This window comes from Eucalyptus grandis, chromosome 5 (assembly GCF_016545825.1).
Source record: "Eucalyptus grandis isolate ANBG69807.140 chromosome 5, ASM1654582v1, whole genome shotgun sequence".
NCBI classification, from domain to species: domain Eukaryota; kingdom Viridiplantae; phylum Streptophyta; class Magnoliopsida; order Myrtales; family Myrtaceae; genus Eucalyptus; species Eucalyptus grandis.
The window spans coordinates 50,392,956-50,413,516 of NC_052616.1; the positions used below are offsets into that span (position 1 = coordinate 50,392,956).

At 35.6% G+C, this 20,561-nt stretch overlaps 1 protein-coding gene across 2 annotated transcripts; it reads left to right on the forward strand.

Annotated features, from left to right (window-relative positions):
- The first annotated feature begins 7,582 nt into the window (after positions 1 to 7,582).
- On the forward strand, positions 7,583 to 15,737 carry LOC104431997 (calmodulin-binding protein 60 D-like). 2 transcript variants are annotated; one of them, XM_039311902.1, is made up of 9 exons: positions 7,583 to 7,755; positions 8,725 to 8,797; positions 9,207 to 9,259; positions 9,699 to 9,768; positions 11,362 to 11,408; positions 11,993 to 12,486; positions 12,786 to 12,946; positions 13,022 to 13,225; positions 15,049 to 15,737. In XM_039311902.1, exons 1-9 carry the CDS (start codon positions 7,679 to 7,681, stop codon positions 15,322 to 15,324), a joined length of 1,455 nt encoding a protein of 484 aa, XP_039167836.1. In that variant the 5' UTR covers positions 7,583 to 7,678; the 3' UTR covers positions 15,325 to 15,737. The 2 variants fall into 2 exon arrangements, with proteins under 2 accessions (XP_039167836.1, XP_039167837.1); XM_039311903.1 differs by having other exon boundaries at positions 9,702 to 9,768; positions 15,049 to 15,736.
- The last annotated feature ends 4,824 nt before the right edge of the window (positions 15,738 to 20,561 follow it).

Genomic DNA, 20,561 nt, shown 5'->3' on the forward strand with positions numbered 1-20,561 from the left:
CCCCCACTCCCCCCTCTCTCTCTCTCTCTCTCTCTCTGTGACACGCACGTGCGCCTACACACGACGACGACAACGACCAGTCCAAACTTGTGAGGAGACTCGAGTTGGTGAAAGACAAAATTTGACCATCACGACGACAGCACAAAAAAGAGCGATGAATGGCAGAAAATCCGATTGTCGTGCTACTGCTGGGTGCTGCGAAATTGATACAACTTCCGCATCATTTCGCCATTGTTGGGTTCATCCCTTTCATTTCGCTTTTGGGTTTTGCACATGAGGAAACTTAGTTGAGTCACATAAAAAAGTGATACGGAATGCAACTGTATCTTAGATTACTTGAATAAAGGCTATATTAAGTGAGATTTCACAGAAGCTCTCGTTTTTTATCTGCACACCTTCAAAATAAAGACCCTTGAATACTATAAAAAAGCAACTATACCTAACATGATTAAGTGAATATCCAAATTTGCGGTCATTTTATTTATATCTTTCCATACTTTACCAAAGATTGGGAAAGATTCTTTAAGAGTCTCTTAGCCTAAAAGTGCATGATAAATATTGCCCCAGAGCGTAGAACCCCAGAATTATTTGTAGGTTTCATAACTACATTTGGCAAGATTATCATTATCAGTGATTTTTTCATTTGAGCGAATAAAATTGCTCCTCCAGTACTTACTGGATAAAGTGGATTCTTGACTAAATGGAATCATGTAAATTAATTTTATTTACGATTAATATCACCAAAAATTCCAAGTTGGTACACCATGATGGTTTACTTTAGACTAATTTTTTGATAAAAAAAAAAAACTTCAAACTACTACAATAGCAACAAAAATACCCTCAAATTAATTTTTTTACATTTGCGACAAATTTACAATCATTTAATTTATGTTAAATTGGATAAATATCACGAAAAATTAAAAAAACTGGTAAACCTGTGACAAACAGATGATAAAACCACAAACTAATACATTAATCAACTTCACGTATTATTCAACTCAATAATTTTACTGTAAAATTTAATGGAGATTAACGGAATGTAAATTTGTCATAAATATATAAATTTGAATTTTTTTGTGGTGAAAAATTAATTTGAGATAAATTTGTCACTTTGTACTAGTGATCTTTCTCATGATATTTATCCTTTTTTTAAAAGTTAGGAGATGTGTTTAATCTCATTAAAGGATTGAATTTTTAATATTTCGGCACTTAATTTTGTTATCAGACAAACCGAAATTCCCTTATGAGTCCAATCATCCGCCGGCTGATGCTCATCTAAGAATTCGTAATTTGATCTAGTCCGATCCAAAAGTCCTTTAAACCATTTGCCATTTCCAGGTCGACCAAAGCGTTTTTTTGTTTTTTTGGCAGTGGGAGTAGATGGTAGTTTCTAGGCAACTGAGCACGCTGGTTTTTCGGTCGTTGCGTCCGTCTCACGAGGCGTGAAATCATCTGGAAGCCGAAAATGCGGAAGCAGCGTGTAGCATTTTCCAGGAAAATTACCAGGACCTGATTTTCCCGGACAATCACCCGGTCACGCCATGCAGCATTTTCATCCTCCTTACCAGATTTTTCTCTCTATGGGACACGCAAGAGTCATGGGCGTTTGCACATACGACGGCAACGACAACAACCGGTCCAAACTTTGGGAGGAGATTCGAGTCGGTGAGAGACAAAGTTCGATCGCCATGACGACGAGACAAGAAGAGAGCGATGGATGGATGGAGATGCTTCTTCCGCTGAGGCAAGTCACCTGAGAGGAAATCTTAATAATGTGATTGTCGTGCTCCTGGCTATCATTTAGCGATCATTTCGGATTTTTGGCTCATTCCCTTTTGTAAGAAAGCATGGAAAAACTTAGGGTGCATTTATTTAAGGAAAATTTTCTGACGAAGGAAAATAATTTTCGAGAGATAATTTTTCAGAAAGGTGGATAATTTTTCTTTATTTGCTAATATGTAATCGAAAACGTTTTCTGATATTAATATCAGTAATTTCAAACTTATGACCAAAAAAATTTGAATTTTAAATTTGAATTTTTATTTTATTTTTTATTTTTTTTTTTTCCTTATGCCGATCACGAGGCCTTAGTGATGGCCAGTTACCATCCATAGGCCCAGGCCAACGAAAGGTCAAGATCACTTGAGGTTGGCAAGCTTGAGGATCGCCAACCTGTGGCAAGGCTTGAGATGGCCTATAGCCGAGATTGTTGACCGGCAATTAGTAGAAGAGTGAAGAGCAGGAAAATGAAAAAATAGAAATAAAATAAAATAATAAAGTGAAATTAAAATATTAAAAAAATTTGAGATGAGCAATTCTAGAAAGTATTTTCACCTTTTTTGATTTAGAAATTCATTTTCCTCAATTTATGCACAAATATTTTTGTTCACCAAAAAGTGTTTTCGTTTAACTCATTTTCCAGCCAAACACCAAATGGGTGAAAGTTTGGAAAATTAATTCTGAAAAACACTTTTCCTCAAACAAATGTACTCTTAATTGAGTCACATAAAAGAGTAATATGGGATGGGATTCTATCTTTAATTACTCGAGTTGATTTGTCCGCAACACTACAAACGTTGTTATTATATTGGTTCGGTTAAAGGTTTTATCAAATTTATTTTCTTCTCGAAAAATCGGGACTTTCGGTTGAAGGTTCCATCCTTCATGTTTATAAATGGGGATCGGACATAATATTGGACCTTCTAAAATGTAAACCAAAAAAAAAAAAAAAAAAAAAGATGAATTACAAAATTTTAAAGAAATGATATCCTTTATAGCCTAAACTTTAGATTTTTATCCCGCACACCCTCTAACTGGATGAGGGGTGCAATTTCAATTTTCAACAAATTGGGGGACTTTGTCGAAATATTTTTGCGTCACCTATTACGCGCCACGAGAGTGCGTATGAGGAATAAGCTTGAATTCCAAGAAAGCCTTTGGCATTGACCCCACTTTTTTTTTTTTGGGTCTGCCGTTGACCCCACTTCGCTTGCTTTGGTTTGCAAATCTTTTAATTTAATCACTCTACTACCGAGAAAGTTCTCCACAAGCATTCTCTCTCTCAATTTTGATTTTGAAATTATTCCTCCTCATAAAATAGGAAAATAGTTTACAGTCGAACGAAATTATTATATAGATCTATTAAATTTAAAATATATATGTACAATATATCAAATTTAAAAAAATATTATCACTTATTAAAAAGAAACCATTAATATCATTATATAGATCTATTAAATTTAAAATGAAATCATTGTTTGCAACTGAAATAAAATGAAATGACTTCTTATTCATTTGGCTCAAATTAAATTGATCTTAGTAACCTAAAATTAAGGATTATCTTGTGCATAAAACAAATTGAAGTAAAGAAAAATCAAGATAAAATAATGAATTAGTAGAGAAAAGATTTCTCCATTAATCCAAATCTTGTAGATGATGTATATGGGCCTAAAACATTATAAAATCAATCTTAGGATCACACAAGTCAAAGTTAAAGTTAAAATAAAAAAAAAAAATTCTCGGTCAATTTTCTTTGTCCGGAGAATAATATACACTATTTTAAAAGTTGCAATTGAGTTTTTCATATATTTCTTATTATTTGAATATTATCACTTTGATTTGTTTCATTAAGTAAGACAAGAGAATTGTCTTTTATATGGAAAATGCATTATTATATAATAAAAACAAAAAACTTGTTAACCAAGTCTCCCTATTTGAAGATGGAAAACGCTTGGCTGATGTTTGACCGTCTTTTTTCTTGGTTGACGATAGCGGGAGCCAAGCATTTTCCTTTTAAAATCGGCAACGTTTCGCGGAAATCGCACGACAAGTCACTTTTCTTGGAAATGCATGTGCCAACTCCTTCGTGACGAAGGTCATCTCATCACTTTCGAGTTCGAGTTCGTCGCTGCCCCGTCTGATTCCTTTAAAATTACCAGGACCTGATTTTTCCCCAAAATTACATGGGTCTCTCTCTCCTCCGGGACACGCTCGCGCGGACACACGACGGCGACAACGACCCCCAGTCCAAACTTTGCAACATGAGAGGAAATCTTAATAATGTGATTGTCCTGCTCCCGGCTATGTGCTGCACAATTGATGCAACATCCGCATCATTTCGCGATATTTGGCTCATCCCTTTCGTAACAAAGCACGAAAAAGCTTAGAGTGAATCTGTTCCATAGAAAATTTCATGATAACAAAAAAAAAAAAAAAACTTTTTGAGAGATAATTTTTCAAAAAGTGGATAATTTTTCTTTATTTGCTAATATATAATAGAAAATGTTTTTCTGGTATTTGACATAAGTAATTTCAATCTTGTGACAAAAACAATTCAAATTTTTAATTTTCTTTTTCCTTCCCTTTTGCCGATCGCTGAGCCTCTACGACGGCTAGTTACCAGCCACAGGCTAGGGCCAACGAGGCCAAGATCGCTTGAGGTAAGCAAAATCGAGCATTGAAACTCAAGATTGCCTATGGCCAATTGCCGATCGGTGATTGGCAGAAGGAGGAGGAAAAATGAAAAAAATAGAAATAAAATAAAATAATAAAGTGAAATTAAAATATAAAAGTTTTAGAGATGAGCAATTTTGGGAAGTGTTTTCACCTTTTTAGATTTATGAATTCGTTTTCCTAAATTTATGCATGAATGTTTTGTTCACCAAAAAGTGTTTTTGATTAACTCATTTTCTAGTTGCGCACCAAGTGGATGAAAATCTGGAAAATCAATTCCCGAAAAATACTTTTTCTCAAATAAATGAACCCTTAATGGGAGTTGTATAAAAGAGTAATATGGGATGGGACTCTATCTTAAATTACTTGAGTAAAAGCAATTAATTGAGATTTTACGAAACTCTCGATTTGATTAGTCTGCGACACTATGAACTTTGTTATTATATTCATTTGGTGAAAGGTTTTATCAAATTAATTTTCTTCTTGAAAAATTCGGGACTTTCGGTTGCAGGTTCCGTCCTTCATGTTTATAAATGGCGATTGGACATAATATTGGACCTTCAAAATGTGGACCAAAATAATTATAAAAAAAAAACAAATTACAAAATTTTAAAGAAATAATATCTTTTATAGCCTAAACTTTAGATTTTTATCCCGCACACCCTCTAACCCAAAGTGTCTTCATTTTCTCAAATAAAGATTCAAAGTGGACCTTATTTCAAATAATAATTTGAAGTGTTATCACTTTCTCAAATAAAGACTCGAAGTAAATCTTGTTTTAAAACAAGAGTTTGAAGTGGTTATATTTATTTCAAATAAGAGTTTGAAGTGGCTAAGTTTGTTTTGAATAAGGACTTGACTTTTCGATGATCAAGGGAATTTTCATCATTTACCATTTTCCCTTTCTTTTTCTTTTTTTCTTGGTTCTTCTTCTTCTTCCTCTTTGCCCATGGCCGATGCCCACAAAGGGCTAGGCGAGGGTTGCCCTCGTTTGATTCGACGAGGGACGGCCTCGCCTGGGCGATGAGGCAAGGCCGTTCCTTGCGGCCATCCACGAGGTCGGCCCTCATTGGCCTTTGCTAGCGGCTGCCGACTAATGCCAAAAAAGAAGAAAACAAGAAAAAAGAAAATTTTGGATGAAAATGCCCTTAACCGATTGGAAAATTTAGTCGATTGGCGACCGGTGAGGTCAGGCCCTTATTTTAAACAACCATGGCTACTTTAAAACCTTATTTGAAACAACTAAGGTCACTTCAGGTCCTTATTTGAAATATGGTCTACTTTGAGCCTTTATTTGAGAAAACGAGGGTGCTTCAGTCTTTTTTTTTTTTTTGGAATTTTCCCATGATTTAATTTCATAAAAAATCTCAAAATAGTATGTCTATGATAAATTTACCCTAAACTAAATCTCAAGTTCACCCCAAACTTGTACACTTGTGATAAATTTACTCTATATTAGTTTTTGTTAAATTTTACTATCAAATTGCTGAGTTGAATGACATGTGATAATTGATTTATGTACAAATTTAGAATTTTACTTTTCTTTATCACAATTATACCAGTTTTGTGGTTTTTTTTTTGCTGTATTAATTTAATTTAATAAATGGTATATTCATCACAAATGAATTAATTTGGGGTTTTTGTGGTAAAAAAATTAGTTTGAGATAAATTAATTATAAGTGTACTAGTTTGGGATTTTTCATGGTATTAACCAAATCTAGCAGCAATAAATCATTTTGGCATCATCAATTTGATATACTGTACACATATATATTTCAAATTAATTATTATAGTACGCATTCGTTAATTGTTTCAATTGCTCAGAAGTGGTTAATTGAATTTTCTAATGCTTGCACACATAGATAACTAATCTTCAAACGTGTTACCTATGGATCAGGGATCGGACTAAAGCGATTTGCCTTAAACTCTGCGTTAAAGGAAAAAATAGTTCAAATTATTCAATAGGTTAAAGCGTCAAAAAGCCAAAAAAAAAAAAAAAAAAAAAAAGGAAATTGTACATGCGGCTTAATAAAGTTGAAAGGGAGCAAATGAGTAAAATCGGAGAAAAGGAATATAAATGGACGCTGCCAGCCTGACCGTCCTTTGCATTTGTGACAGTAGGACGGTCTAAGGCCAGCCGCAAAATGTTTTGGAGGAAACCGATAGACCTTCTCACCTGGTTTCAATTTTGACTCCATGTATTTTTTCTAATTATTTCTATGTTTTCTTATTACAGGCTCAAATTGAGAGACAAAAAATCATGAGAGGACCAACATAATTAATTTTCTCAATTATAAAGAAAGAAAAATTAAATTTGATATCAAAATACAAATAATTACAAATTGAAAATATTATCACTTACTAAAAAGAAAGTGTTAATATCATTATATAAATCTATTAAATTTAAAAGATGAAAAAAATACTTAAAACGTTGGCTTTGCAACTAATAATGAAATCATTGTGCAATGAAATAAATTCTTATTCATTTCGCTCAAATTAAATTGCTCTAGAAGGACTATTTGGTAACCTAAAATTAAGAATGAAAGATATGAAGTAAAGAAAAAATCAAGATAAGAATAATGAATTAGTAGAGAAAAAATTTCTCCATTGATCCAAATCTCATAGATGATGTACAAGGACCTAAAACATTACAAAATCAATCTTAAGATCACATGAGTCAAAGCTAAAGTTAAAATAAAAAAAAACAATTCTCGATCAATTTTTTTTTTTTTTTTTTAGCGGAGAATAATATACACTATTTTAAAAGTTGCAATTGAGTGTTTTTATATATTTATTTTATTTGAATATTATCATTTTGATTTGTTTCTTTAAATAAGACAAGAAAATTGTTTTTTATATGGAAAATGCGTGATTAAATAAAAAAAATAAAAAAACCTGTTAACGGCACCGTGACTAAGGTGGAAAACGCTTGGTTGATGTTTGACCGTCTTTTTCCTTGCTTGACGGTACCGTGAGCCAGTCATTTTCCTTTTAAAATCGGCAACGTTTGGCGGAAATGCGCATAAAGTCACTTTTCTTGGAAATGCACGTGCCAACTCCTTCGCGACTAAGGTCAAGTCATCACCTTCGACTTCAAGTTCGTTGATAAAACTGGCCCGTCTGATTCTTTCTCTGCCACTTTCTTTTGGCTACCAAACATTGCCCAAGATTCAGACACTTCCCCTATTCTTGATAAGCTCCACAGAAGAACAGAAAGGTCGCGTCCATGGCGAAGAGAACTTCGGCCTCCTCTTCTTCAGGTCAACGAAGTCAACCCAAGAGGCCACGCTTCGCTCCAGCCGAGTAAGTTTGATGATCGTTTGTTAGCTTTTAGCTTTACTTGCGGGAAATCCTTTGAATGTTTCTCGAGTTGAAGGTTCTTGAAATGAGTAGCGTGGCAAAGCGTGCATCAAAGTATGACATTGATTAGCTTTTGCCTTATGACTGTTCCAAATCGCTTTCCTTCAGTTTTTTGTTTTTGAGTTTGTGCTATGGCTTCAATGTGAACTATTCAATGTGAACTACTCAGACTCTATTTAATAACGTCTGTATTTCTCTTAATTTCTATTCTTTTGTTTCTCGAACAAAAAATGAACACAAATTTGTTTGATAAGGTCAATTAATTTTTCTATTCATCGGCATAGAAAATTATACGAAAATAAATTTAGAACAAAAACAAAAAGTAAAGAAAACGTAAGTTCTTGTTCTGAGAATAATTTTTATAAATAAGTCATTTTCTATAAAAAGTAATAAATTTCTTACCCGGTTACCCCAGCCACTGGCTGGAGGAGAAGCAAGAAGAAGAGAGGGAAAAAAGAAAAAAATCGAAACAAATTATTTAAAAATTAAAAGAAATTTTATGTTATAAAAAAATTTGTGGATCACACCAAATGCATTCATGCTTTTTTTATTCCAAAAATATAAATTTTATGTAGTTTTTTTTTTTTGGTCGAAAAATTTTATGTAGTTAATGCATTCTTCTACTTAAAAATTGTTCAAGGTAATAGAAATTGAAAAAGATTATTTCTGAAAAGAAATTGTTCCTTGAAACAAAAATATTACTAAACACATCTTAGAGGCTCCAAATGGTGTCGTCTCGAATCTGTTATGCGAATTTGTGTTAGCCAATGGCAGTATTTCCTTCTTATTTCAATTAAGCTCTATTAAGGCTTTTACCTAGTAAGCGAGCTGTTATCGTCATCTGGTTACTTTGCTGTCCTGTTTGCCAAATTAGCCTATCTTGCTTGTGCTTTTGTGCTGATTTTCACACAGTCAACCACGGAGCGGATCCAAGAGGAATCTCGAGCCGGGGAGCTGCTTGACGGAGGAGGATGCCCAGAGAGTGGTAAGATGAGTAAAGTAGCCAGCTTGGACATAGATTATATGGTCTTCATTGTATTTCAATTGCTGATCTCTTTAATTAGAAGCGGTTGGATCATTTCTGACCTTCTAGTCAGTTTCCTGATAGAAATCCGCATTAGAAATTGCAGTGAGATGTAAAGAGAAGTCCCGTTTGAGTGGTAAGCTTTTCATGTGAAGGAATTGCACTAAGAACATGATTTAGGTTTTTCATGTCGTTTTGTAAAGTTGGATCATGAAAAGACACAAAGTACCCTGGATATAAATGTCTCCTTGAATCTTGGAAAATGTGGTCTATGACAATTTCAATTTGCACGTAGAAGGATTGAATGGGATGAATACGTCACAGATTTTTCTTGCGATGTAATTCTTTGCTATTGCTCTTTGCTGGACAGTGCGGAGAAGAGCCAGCACCTACAAAATCTCACTCAGCCGAATATTGTCAAAGGTAAATATATTTCATTTGGCTTGTTGGTAGTATCTTTTCCACAACAGTTGAAACCTCCAGTAGAATTTCCACGTGCATTGTCTCGCCAACTAAAAAAGTCATCGAGCATCATGTACCTGCACATACATTTTTCTGTCAACCACCAAAAGGACGGTGCATTTACTGATAGCTGCTAATTAACTTTACGTGCTTCTGTAAGTACCATATAGACCAGCTTTACATTGAATTTTCCGTGGCACCTTATATTAAGGGAATGCATTTGATGAGTCTGATATCTATCTTTTTACACGGTAATGAGGTATCTATCTTTTTACACGGTAATGAGGTCTGACATTCATTTGTACAAGTAACTAATATGTTCCATATAGATATATGTCTATTTAATTCGAATAAGTCCACAGGACAGCAGTTGCTTATGGTGTTAATTTTCATGGTGTAGTAGTACAGGGAATGCTCTCAAAGATATAATGCACAGGATTCATTCAATGGAGAATTCTTTACAGAAACTGGTAAGACAAACAGAATTTATAAAATTTGTACTTTTCTCAAGCATGTCTCCATCAACATTAAAGATATGATTTTTTTTTTCTCTGTGCATGTCAAGAATTGATTGAATGAACTTATTGTCCAATAAATCCGTTGCTAGATAATTGATTTATGTTTACCGTTTGAACGGCATCTATTGAGCATGAACTTTGCTTAACTTTTTTCTCTAACAAACAAACATTCATTTTATTGCATAACCTGTGGAAAGAAAAACATGGGAGGACTACATCCCATACAAGTCCATTACGGCATAGTGTACCACATATTCAGCCGACATCAAGGTGCTGAACCTTCCCATTGATGTGAACTTTTGGTGGTTGATTAATCTGTCATCACTTGAGTAATTTTAAACCATTGAGCGACGGTCCTTCATTCGCCACTGTCTGATCACCCAGGCAGACTTTCTTCCTGCTTGATCAGAAGAACGAGAGATCCTTTTGAACATGATGTTAGAAAGCCTTATATCTCGAAATTAATTCATCAAGTTGACTTTCAATCTAATGGTACCACACACCAAATGACAAGATTACATCATAGTCTCACGCATCTACACTTCCAGTACCAACAGCAAAATGCTACCCACAAAACAAGATGAAAACTCAAAAGCACGCCACCAGATTACATTAAAGTTAGTCAACATGAACTTCCAATTTCTACACAAACACTTAACATCAGCAGTAATTGTCGAATCTCTTTCCTGAATCATCTGAAGGGACTTTTACAGGGAAAACTAAAAAAACAACTGCATCAAGGACACAAGAAGCTAGAGGGGACACCTGTTCATACTTCATAAGTTACTCTCTCACTAGAGATAATAAATTGTTGCATTCCAGGCTAATGCCACCGATACCTTCACACTATTGTCCTTCATTTCTGCAAGGCCCAAGTAAACTAATCCTTCCAGTCACTTGCAGATCTAGGACACAAGAGCAGCTCTAACCTTGTTACCAAAATCTGCTTTGCAAATACTCACCAAAGAAAGTAGTGCATTCAAGATTCTTCATGTTGTCAGCATAGCACACAAGTGCTATAAATATCGCACCATGTTTTTGTTCCCACGTTTCCTCACTAGTTTTCAAGCCTCGTTTACAGAGAAAGAACCCCTAGATGATCCAGTGAATACCACTTTGTCTACAGAGCCAGAATATGGAGAAATCAACCCGCACAAAGCCATCTAAGTTTCAAGCAGATCATCAGACCTTGCTGGAGGCTGTCTCCATTCATTTGCCTTGATAACATCTGCAACTGTGGCCTCATTACCTAAAGCTGAATCATAACCATTCTAAAGCACATGTAAAATTTTGCATAGACTTGGAATGAAACAAGTTTTTCATATAAGTTATGTATAAAACTGTTGTTTGATGAACACTGTGATTTCAAATGTGCCCGAAGAACTTAGCTCAATAAGGTGTTCGATAAGTTGCTTTTGAGAACAAATGATATAATTTTCAACTCCTATTGAACGAATGGACTTGTTTTGTATTTTCTCAAACTTCTACTTCAATTTTTTGATGTATTTTTAATTTTGGCAATTCTTCTGTTGGTACATTGAACAGAAGGAACTGGTGGAGCTTGCAATTATTCACTCTCCCCACCTTGTAAGGTAAGAATGCACTTCCCTCATGATGACAATTGAGAAAAGCTTTATGTGTAGTATTGACTGGTTATGCATTGTTGATTTTTTGGGGGAATAATTGTCCGACTTACCACCAACACCCCAAAGCAATTTTTCTATTGCATAATATTTTATAATGTGTGCCCATCTTTTCTTGAGCTCGGTGAAAGTCCGGCCAGAATGACTAGGTCTTGCGCCAAATTGTCAATGCTCCAATTTAGAACATAATTATTTGTAGCTTGATGAGAGAAAAGCTTTAGTGTAGTATTGACCGGTTATGCAATTTGATTTTTGGGGATTTTGTTTAACACCCCAAAGCAAGCAGTCGGAGCTTTATTTTTGACTAGCATTTAATTTTTAGTTCAGTTTTATTTTTTTAGTTTTAAAAAAAAAAATTGCATTGTTATACTCTCTGAGACTATGCACCTATTTATCCTTGTACTTTACCTGGCAGTAAGACTTGTCCAAGTGAGATATTTGGCAGGTTTGTCTCTCTGCGTCATTACTTTTCCAATTTTTCTGCTTCTATACCTGTTCTTATTTCTATCGGTTGGCTGCCGGAGAGAATGCAGGGTTGGTGCTAGATCTATAGGAAAAAATGATGTGAGGAATTTACAGCTTCAATTTCAAACCAAACTGTCAGATCCTGTGTTTACTGGAAGGAAACTACGAGGAGTTGGGGGTGCTCGCATTTCTGTTGCATTGATCGATGCGAATACAGGGGATGTTGTTACATCAGGTCTGGAATCCTCCATTAAGTTGGAAGTCGTCGTGCTTGAAGGTGACTTCAACAAAGATGATGAGGATGACTGGGCTCATGAAGAGTTCGAGAACTTCGTGGTTAAAGAGCGTCAACAAAAGGGGCTGCTTTTGACGGGAGATCTGCAAGTGACGCTCAATGCAGGTGTTGGGGAGCTGGGAGAACTGACATTTACTGACAATTCTAGCTGGAATAGGAGTAAAAGATTTAGGATAGGGCTTAAGAAGGGATCCGGTTATTGTGGGAATACGCGAATCAGAGAAGCCAAAACAGATGCCTTCCGTGTCAAAGAACATAGAGGAGAATGTAAGTCTTTCGTAGTTCGTTACAGTACATAGAAACCTTGTCCTTCCTTTATGAGTGACCATAAACATGGTTTTGGATATCCAGTCTTCAATTTTTTAATTGAGAGCTTCATTTCCTACAAACCTTTACTTCTCCATCGAAAGTTCTGATAAAAAAAACGATCGGCTTCTTTGTCATTAGCAAACGTTGACACTTTGGATCAGTTTCAGGAGAGAGTCTGCACGCCTACAGAAGTTCGTTTCTACTCGTCAATCTAATAGTGACTGGAACCTTACTGTATTTTTTCTGTCCATTTACAGCATCCAAGAAACATGATATACCTGCATTCGAGGATGAGATCTGGAGGTTGAAGATGATTGCCAAGGATGGGAAATATCACCGAAAACTGAGTGAAGTCGGAATACATAAAGTGGGGGACTTTCTCCTTCAATTGTTTACGGATGCCATGAAACTGAAAGAGGTAAGCACTTAATGATCCTCAATTAGGTTTGATTGACTACCCCTAATGTAAGTCTTGCGTGTTCACTCATTGTAGATTCTTGGAATGAGCACGAATTCGACAAACTGGGATACCCTTGAAAATCATGCAAAGACTTGCAAGATAAATTGGAAACTTTATTTGTACTACACTGATGGCACGAGGAAGCATGGTGCTGTATTCAACACTGATCATCAGCTAATTGGCCTAATCAAAGATAGAGTATATTGTGCTTCTGATGGACTTTCTGCCGATGATCTGGTGAGTAACTAGGAGTTCCTACAAAGTTTTGTCAAGCCAGTTCATGTGCTTCATACCATCATGCTTAATTTATATAATTTGTCCCACATTATCCATGTAATTTGCAATTTGATGTTTACTTGTAGCTTTGTGGCTTAATAGGTTTTAGTATTGATCAAGATATATGGAAACTTGAAACGGGGAGTTGGTTGGACATCTAGGCCCTGTTTGTTTATTTTTTATTTTGTTTCCCAGAATAAAAATTTTTTTTTTTATTCTAGGGAACAAAAAAGAACAAAAACACTTTGGTAAATTTTTTATTCCGGAACAAAAATTTTTTTTTTTTGTTCTCGAACAGAAATAAGAAGTATAAAAAAAAAGTCGTTTCTTTTTCCCGGAAACAATTCCAAAAACAAATTTTCTCTCTTCTCTTTTTTCTTCTCTTTCTTTTCTTCTTCTACTTTATCTTCTTCCTTTTGCTGGTCACTAGCCTTGGCAATGGCTTAGCCATGGCCATGAGGGCCAGCAACCTCGCTGCGTCACCAGCTCTCGGAGACGCCGAGCCTCGCCGAGGCTCGACCTTGCACCTAGGCTAGGCAAGGCTGACCTCGGCCCCCGGGCGAGGTCGAGCCATGTTAAGGCTCGTCGGGCCGAGCCTCGCGTGGCCACCGGCAAGGCTTGACCCTCCCTGGGTGGTGCGAGGTCAAGCCTCCGGCGGTGCGAGGCTCGAGGCTAAGGCCACCGGCGAGCTCGACCTCACCCTCACGGTGACGAGGCCAAGCCTTGTGGTGGCTTGGCAAACTCACGGAGCTCGCCGGCTTTCATGGTGGTTGCCGAGGCTCTAGTGAGCTGCCGATGACTTGCCACAAAGAGAAAGAAGGAAAAAAATAAAAAAGAGAAAGAAGGAAAAGGAAAAAAGAAAAATATAATAAAAAATATTGAAAAACTAAAAGAAACAACAAAATTATACAAGTTTACCAAAAGCATTTCTATTCTTAGAGTAGAAATTTTTTTGCAATTACCAAGTACGTTCTTATACTCAAAAATTTCTTTCGGAAACATAAACAAAAAAAAAAAAAAACTTTTTCTGTTAAAAAATTGTTCATCGGAACATAAACATTACTAAATGCGCCCTTAAATGCTTTCGTTTTTGGTTTTTTTATCAGTAAAGTAATATGAAGTGCCTGTGGAGAGAATTAAAAGAAAATCTAGATGCTTTTTCTAGATTCATAGTTGAGACTTTTTGTTAATAGATTGATTTGAGTTTTTGCTCGTTGCAATGCAAAGTTGAGGATAGTGACCTTGTGTATCGAAGTGGCCCTCTATACTCTGCAGTTAAAATTATACAAAAACCATGAGACTTGGAGAGCGTCATCCATGAAAATGTTAGGCACTTATCATGGTATTGTCGTTTGAGCGATGGACATGTTCACGTTGCAACCGTCACTTTCCAAGTATAAAGCTATGAAGATCTTTATTACTTGCACAATACAAGTTGATGGGTGTTTTATTTCTTCACGGGTCCTTTCTCATCAACTTTGCATCTTTACACTTGCGCTGATTGTACTCTCCATAACATTTTTGGAGCACCTGAACTTTTTGCGGTGGAGAAATGGGCGCAATAGGCGTAAAGTGAATTAAGGTTCTTTCGATGTTTCTTTTATTCTTCTTTCTTTGTGCTGCACTTACGTACTTACTCCGAGTACAAGTTCATTCATTGGAATGCAACATCACTTGTCGAAAAAAGATGGTGTCGATTGAAGCAGAGCCTGTACCTTCAATAGTGGAGATAAATACCTCAATTAGTCCAACTTGAGCGATATACCGAGTGACTTTCCTTCCAGGAACATGGAGATACAATCGTGAAAAAGGCCCTTGGTAACAAGAATGATGTTATGCAGTTCAACGGTGAGACCTTTTCTCCTTCAATGCAAAAGGAGAGCTCGAGCTCCATTCCATGTAAAGTATTTGAAGGACAAATTGAAAATCTCACCCCTGTTCAAAGTAATTTAGCTCCAAGAGACTGGGCTGCTGCAGGTGGTTCGGAAGCTCCTCTGGCAAATGTGGGCTTGACTGCTGAAGGTACGTGCTCTAAAGCACAATATTTTCTCTTCCTCTAAGCACATACAAAGATGTGGCCAGGGAAATAGCGATGAATATAGGACTTTCCACTGGATTGTTGAGCTTTGATAAATTAAACCAATGCGTTCCAGATCATTATGATTTGGGTTCCACATAACCTGAAAAGTTAATTTGTCCAGCAACCCTTCAAATGAACTTTCATCCAAGGAAATTTTACTAAATTTTCTCCCTCTTTGGCACTGACATAGAAGCTATACGTAAAGGATTCCCATTTGCAAGTTAGGCTTCAGTTTGTCACTAGATGCAACCGAAAATGCTTAGAAATAGTTTTTACCAATGATGAACAACCAAGAAGAGGAGATTATTACCAGTTACTACCAAAAGCAGTAATTTATCAGGGTTCAATTTAAGAGGTGCGACTTCAATTTGGACATGAAAGATTCAAGAGTTGAAGTATCAAAATGACCTATAAGGACATACAATGTGGAGAACAGTCAATATCCAATACTAATTGTACATGAAAAGATACGTTCCATAAGCTGTGATTGTTACGAAATGAGTCTCATTGAATTCGCTCTATCCATTCGGCCATGTATGTATGTACATATACGTATGTACCATCTTGAGTGGGGATTGGGGGGAGGTGGAGGGCAGATACTCATGAACACTTCACTTTGGTGATGCTAAGTGGATATTAACAAGATATTGCTGTCACTATGGAGATATGAATAGATGGAATAAGCACATAGCTATGTGTTTATATGTGTATTTCCATCAAATGGTGACCGGAAGATCTTATATTAGAAAAGAAGGTTGGTTTGTTAAACTTACATGTCAAAATTGGAAAAAAAAAAGGCCTCGTCAATTGAAGCACCTAAAAGATAACAAAGACCAGTGGCAAGAAAGATTAAAGAGGTGTGTAGGTTAAGGAAAAAAAATTAGTAGCACTTTCCATTATAGTAAAAACTCATAAATGGTCATTCTAAAATTCTTTACAAGAATGTGCACCTGTATTCACGTCGGCGTCTGTTTACTAACCACACTAATGTTTTAGTTCTTTCTCCAAGACATGATGGTGCAACTGCTTTGGCATTGCCAGTACAGTTGCAAAATACCAATTCTGGAAATGCTATGAAGCTTTTCGTTGATGAAAGTGTTCATCTCGCTGCAATATCAAGCTTACAATCTAGCAGTACCCTTTCTCATCCTCAAGGCAATCACGGGGTGGAAGGTTTCCAATTAATTGATTCAGATGATGTTCTAGAGAACTCGTTGCCTGATGACCCAGCATCATCTGAGTTTTGCTTGCACCTTCCATTCTTATCTGTAATACTTGGGATACAAAATATAAAGAAAAGAAAAGAAAAGGTTGAAAAGTCAACAAGAGGGGAAGAAGACCGAGAGTTTGCAGAAAGAGATGGGAAGAGAGAAGAGAAAGACGGGGAAAAAAAGAAAAAGAAGAACAAGAAGAACGAAGAAAGAAGAGGAGCACTTCGCCATGGATGTCTCGCCAAGCCAACTCAATTGTGTAAGCAATGCTCGGTAAGTTCTCACGCCTCTTGTTCTTTCAATCATACTAGTTTTTGAGATTAGGCCTTAAATTTGAATTATGTGAGGTTGAAGCTCGATTTTTGAGTTGTTGAGCTATGAAATTTCATGAAAATGATAATTTAAGGTGTTGTGGAGTTGTAGGATTTTAAGGATGGAGCCGTAGGATTATACAAAACTTGTTTGAGTTTAGGATTTGCTCCGAAACAAAATTTTAAAGTTTCCCTCGTGTGATGAACAATGCGCATCTAGAGATTTTGGGGCCACATTTTGTTGGTTTTCCACTCGATTTTGAGTCGGTCAAGTTTGGGTTTTTGTTGTACGTTGTAAAGCTTTTTATTTACTATAAGTATGTTTAGAATGGATTCGGTGGAGAGAGTTATGGTGTGACCCAGTTTGACACTCGAGTTTCACGTTGTGAATAGCTTGAATAATCACTTTGGAATTTGTTAACATGTAAGAGTTGTTTCGTTAGCATTTAGACTAAGTGTAATTGTTTCATAGTTGAAGTGGTATGTTACTCAATTTTAAAGTTGCTTCTCGCTTAGTTGATAGGATCACGAGTTCGATGATTGAAGTAACATTTGTTATTTGATTGTAGGCATTCCAAGGTGAGTGGTGCTATATCTTTTTTGGTTTTGTAAAATCCATGTCTTGAAAATGATATGATGATATATTATGAGTAAAATAAGTATTATATGATTTGATATTCTTTTGAAAAGAAATAAAAGTGGTGCTTAGGGCATATTGGATGCATACAACTAACTTGAGCATGTACTACCCCTTTGTTTGTTGGAAAGGACAAAATATATTTTGAACATAGCTTGAGCTGATTCTTATGAATGGTTTGCGGAAAGCTTTATAAAAGACATTCTGAAGAACTTTTTATGAAAGACGTATCAAAAGGTGATAAATAGTGATTTGTGAATTTGTTTTATGAAGAATCATGAAATGATGTGAGGAATGTCTTGTGAAATGTGTTCAGTTTGATGAAAGACGTTTACAAAGATCATGCGTTTTGTTTTGTGAAATCGATTATTGATATTGATTGTGGATTTGATTGTTGGTATTGGAGGATAAGGGTTTGGTGCTCAATATTGCTATGAGCCCATTGTGGGACTTGTAAGTATGCATATCAGGTTTAGGATATCCTTTAAGGCCGAGTTATAGGTTTTATAGGTGAAGACCTTAGCAAAGGGAGAATCTTAGTCACTTTATCACCAAGTGTGCAAAAGATTGGTCGATGGATGGACTATCAAAGTGTGCTTTGATATGAGATGGATCAATGGATGGACCATTTTAATGTGATTTTCAATAGAGATTAATCAATGGACTTGACTATTGATGTTTGAATTGTGATAATAGTTTAAATGAGTATTTTCTAAATTATATAAGGCTTATTGAAATGAAACACCTCGTATATGATTTGATTTGTATATTAATTAGTTGGATTATGAGTTTTTGATATATGCTTTATTATGAGTTTTATGATATATGCTATATATATATATGCATAATGGTTGCTCGACAAGAGATGTACTACTTACTGAGCTGTAGTTGCTCGCCATTCTCTTTTCCAACTTTTTTAGGACATTTGGTTAGCAGCTAGTAGAACAAGAGCATTATCGATGAGGACTTTTGGAAGTGGACTTCGAATATGGTTTGAGGATACATTCTTCAAGGAATGGCCATGTCTCCCCCATCCCTATAGTTTGTGGGGTGCGACGTCATCATATGGTGATGGTTTTGTTGAAGATACCAAGAAAGGTGTTAATGCCTGGCTCATGATAAAGGCAGAGTTGTAGTGGGGTATCTTCGTCTGGAAGATGGTCACGAAGAGACAAGTCAAAATGCTGTGGTTAGTCAAGGCTTGATTTGACTGGTTCTTAATGTTGCGTTGGTAGGATGATTCTTTGTTTACTGTCTAATGGAATTGATGGGATTCTTTACTTAGATGAGGTTATATAAGTTACTTAGGGTATGTTTTTTTTTTTTGGTCGGACTTAGGGTATGTTTGGAAAGGAATGTTTGGTAACATTTTATTCTCAAGAACAATTTCTCTTTAGAGATAATTTTTTTTTCTATTTCTATTATCTATATAAGTTTATGAGCATTTGAACACGTTTGATAATTGCAGAATTTTTTTTCCGAAATAAAAAAAAAGAACATGAATGCATTTGGTATGGCCCTTAAAAATTTTTGTGACATAAAATTTTTTTAATTTTTTAAATAATTTTATGAGATCTATCTACTTTTTTTTTCCTCCCTTCTTCTCCCTCCTATTGCCAATCGCCTGGCCTCAAGGAGCTTCGTCGGCAAACTACTTTAAAAAGAAAATGACTTGGTTTAGAAATTGCACTGGAGAACAAAGAAGTAGGTTTCCACTTCTTGTTTCTATTCCAAATTATTCCTTAGCCAATTTTTTTATTCCGGGGAATTAAAATTAGCTAACGTTACCGAATGTATTTTTATTTTTTTTATTTTAGAGAACAAAAGAACAAAAAAAAAAAAATAAAAACGTTACCAAACTAGACCTTAATGTTTTCATTTTTGTACTAAACAACTTTGTTTGAATGCCCTCTCAAGCGAATAATATTTTCCATCAGAGAATCTCTATTCCAATTCTTTCAACGTGTTTCTTCAATAGTTTTTTGATTTCTAATGTGTAAGTAATGCAAGGTGTATTAATCAAAGAGTGTACTTGCATTCTGCGGTTACTATTCATCAAAATCAACACCACGTCCATCGAGTCCAATGTATAAAGTCTTGCCTTTTGCTGCTATGCACAGGCAATAAAGCTATCGTTCGGCACACATACACCATTAAATCATTATGCCAAGTTTCCTCAATATTCTCCATTCATTCAAACTGTTGGTTAAATATTGACGTTGAACTACAAATTAGTAACTACTAAAAAAGAAGCAGAAGTATATTCTGCAAGGCTATGGAGCGGCTACAAATGGAGGGTTTAGCTTAGCCGAAGATGTTTTGCATGACAGGCACAAACCGTATTCTATCGTCTTTCTGGCCTGCCCTCTTGTTTTCTCAGTCCTTGAAAAGCTTATGTAAAACGGCTCGTGGACAGTTTCGATGGTATAAGTATTTTTTGCATTCCATGGTACAGGGAACAATCATACTCTGCATACTTTCATGGCAACACGAGAAAACTGGTCTTCCTATTCCTCACGTGCACTGCACCTGGAGGGTTCTCTTTCCACTTAATTTAATAAGGAAAAGAATAATATTAGTGCCACAACTTTCATAAGTATTTACTCATGGGGTTAATACACTAAGTATTTACTTATATGTCATAACTTTTTTCTTTCACTCACTTCTCAAAGTAAAATGGATCATTTGAGTATCATTTCTCAACTGTTACGTGTTATTTAACTTAATTAAAATTTAACGAATCATCCTACGTGAATTTTTTTTATTAATTTCCCAACCAACATGGATTTTCTTTAATTTTTTTTGGCAAATTTTTTTTTTAACTTTTTAAATTTTTTCTTTAAATTTTTAAATATTTGATTTTTGACTTTTTTGAATTATTATTTTTGTTTTTGTCTTTCTTTTCCTTTTTGTTCCAAGGCTAGCGTGGGTCACTAATGATCCTTATTGATTGTGAAACGCTTGCCCAAATTAGGTGAGGGCCGCCTCGGCCTCGGCCACGAAGGCCCTCACTAGATCTAGGCAAGGCGGCCCTTGCTTGGTGTGGCCATGAAGGTAG

Excerpts from the sequence above, each read along its gene's own strand:
- LOC104431997 (XM_039311902.1), top strand. The coding sequence starts at position 7,679 with ATGGCGAAGAGAACTTCGGCCTCCTCTTCTTCAGGTCAACGAAGTCAA. Across the intron at positions 7,756-8,724 it reads CCACGCTTCGCTCCAGCCGA|TCAACCACGGAGCGGATCCA; the intron begins GTAAGTTTGATG and ends ATTTTCACACAG. Across the intron at positions 12,947-13,021 it reads ATGCCATGAAACTGAAAGAG|ATTCTTGGAATGAGCACGAA; the intron begins GTAAGCACTTAA and ends CACTCATTGTAG.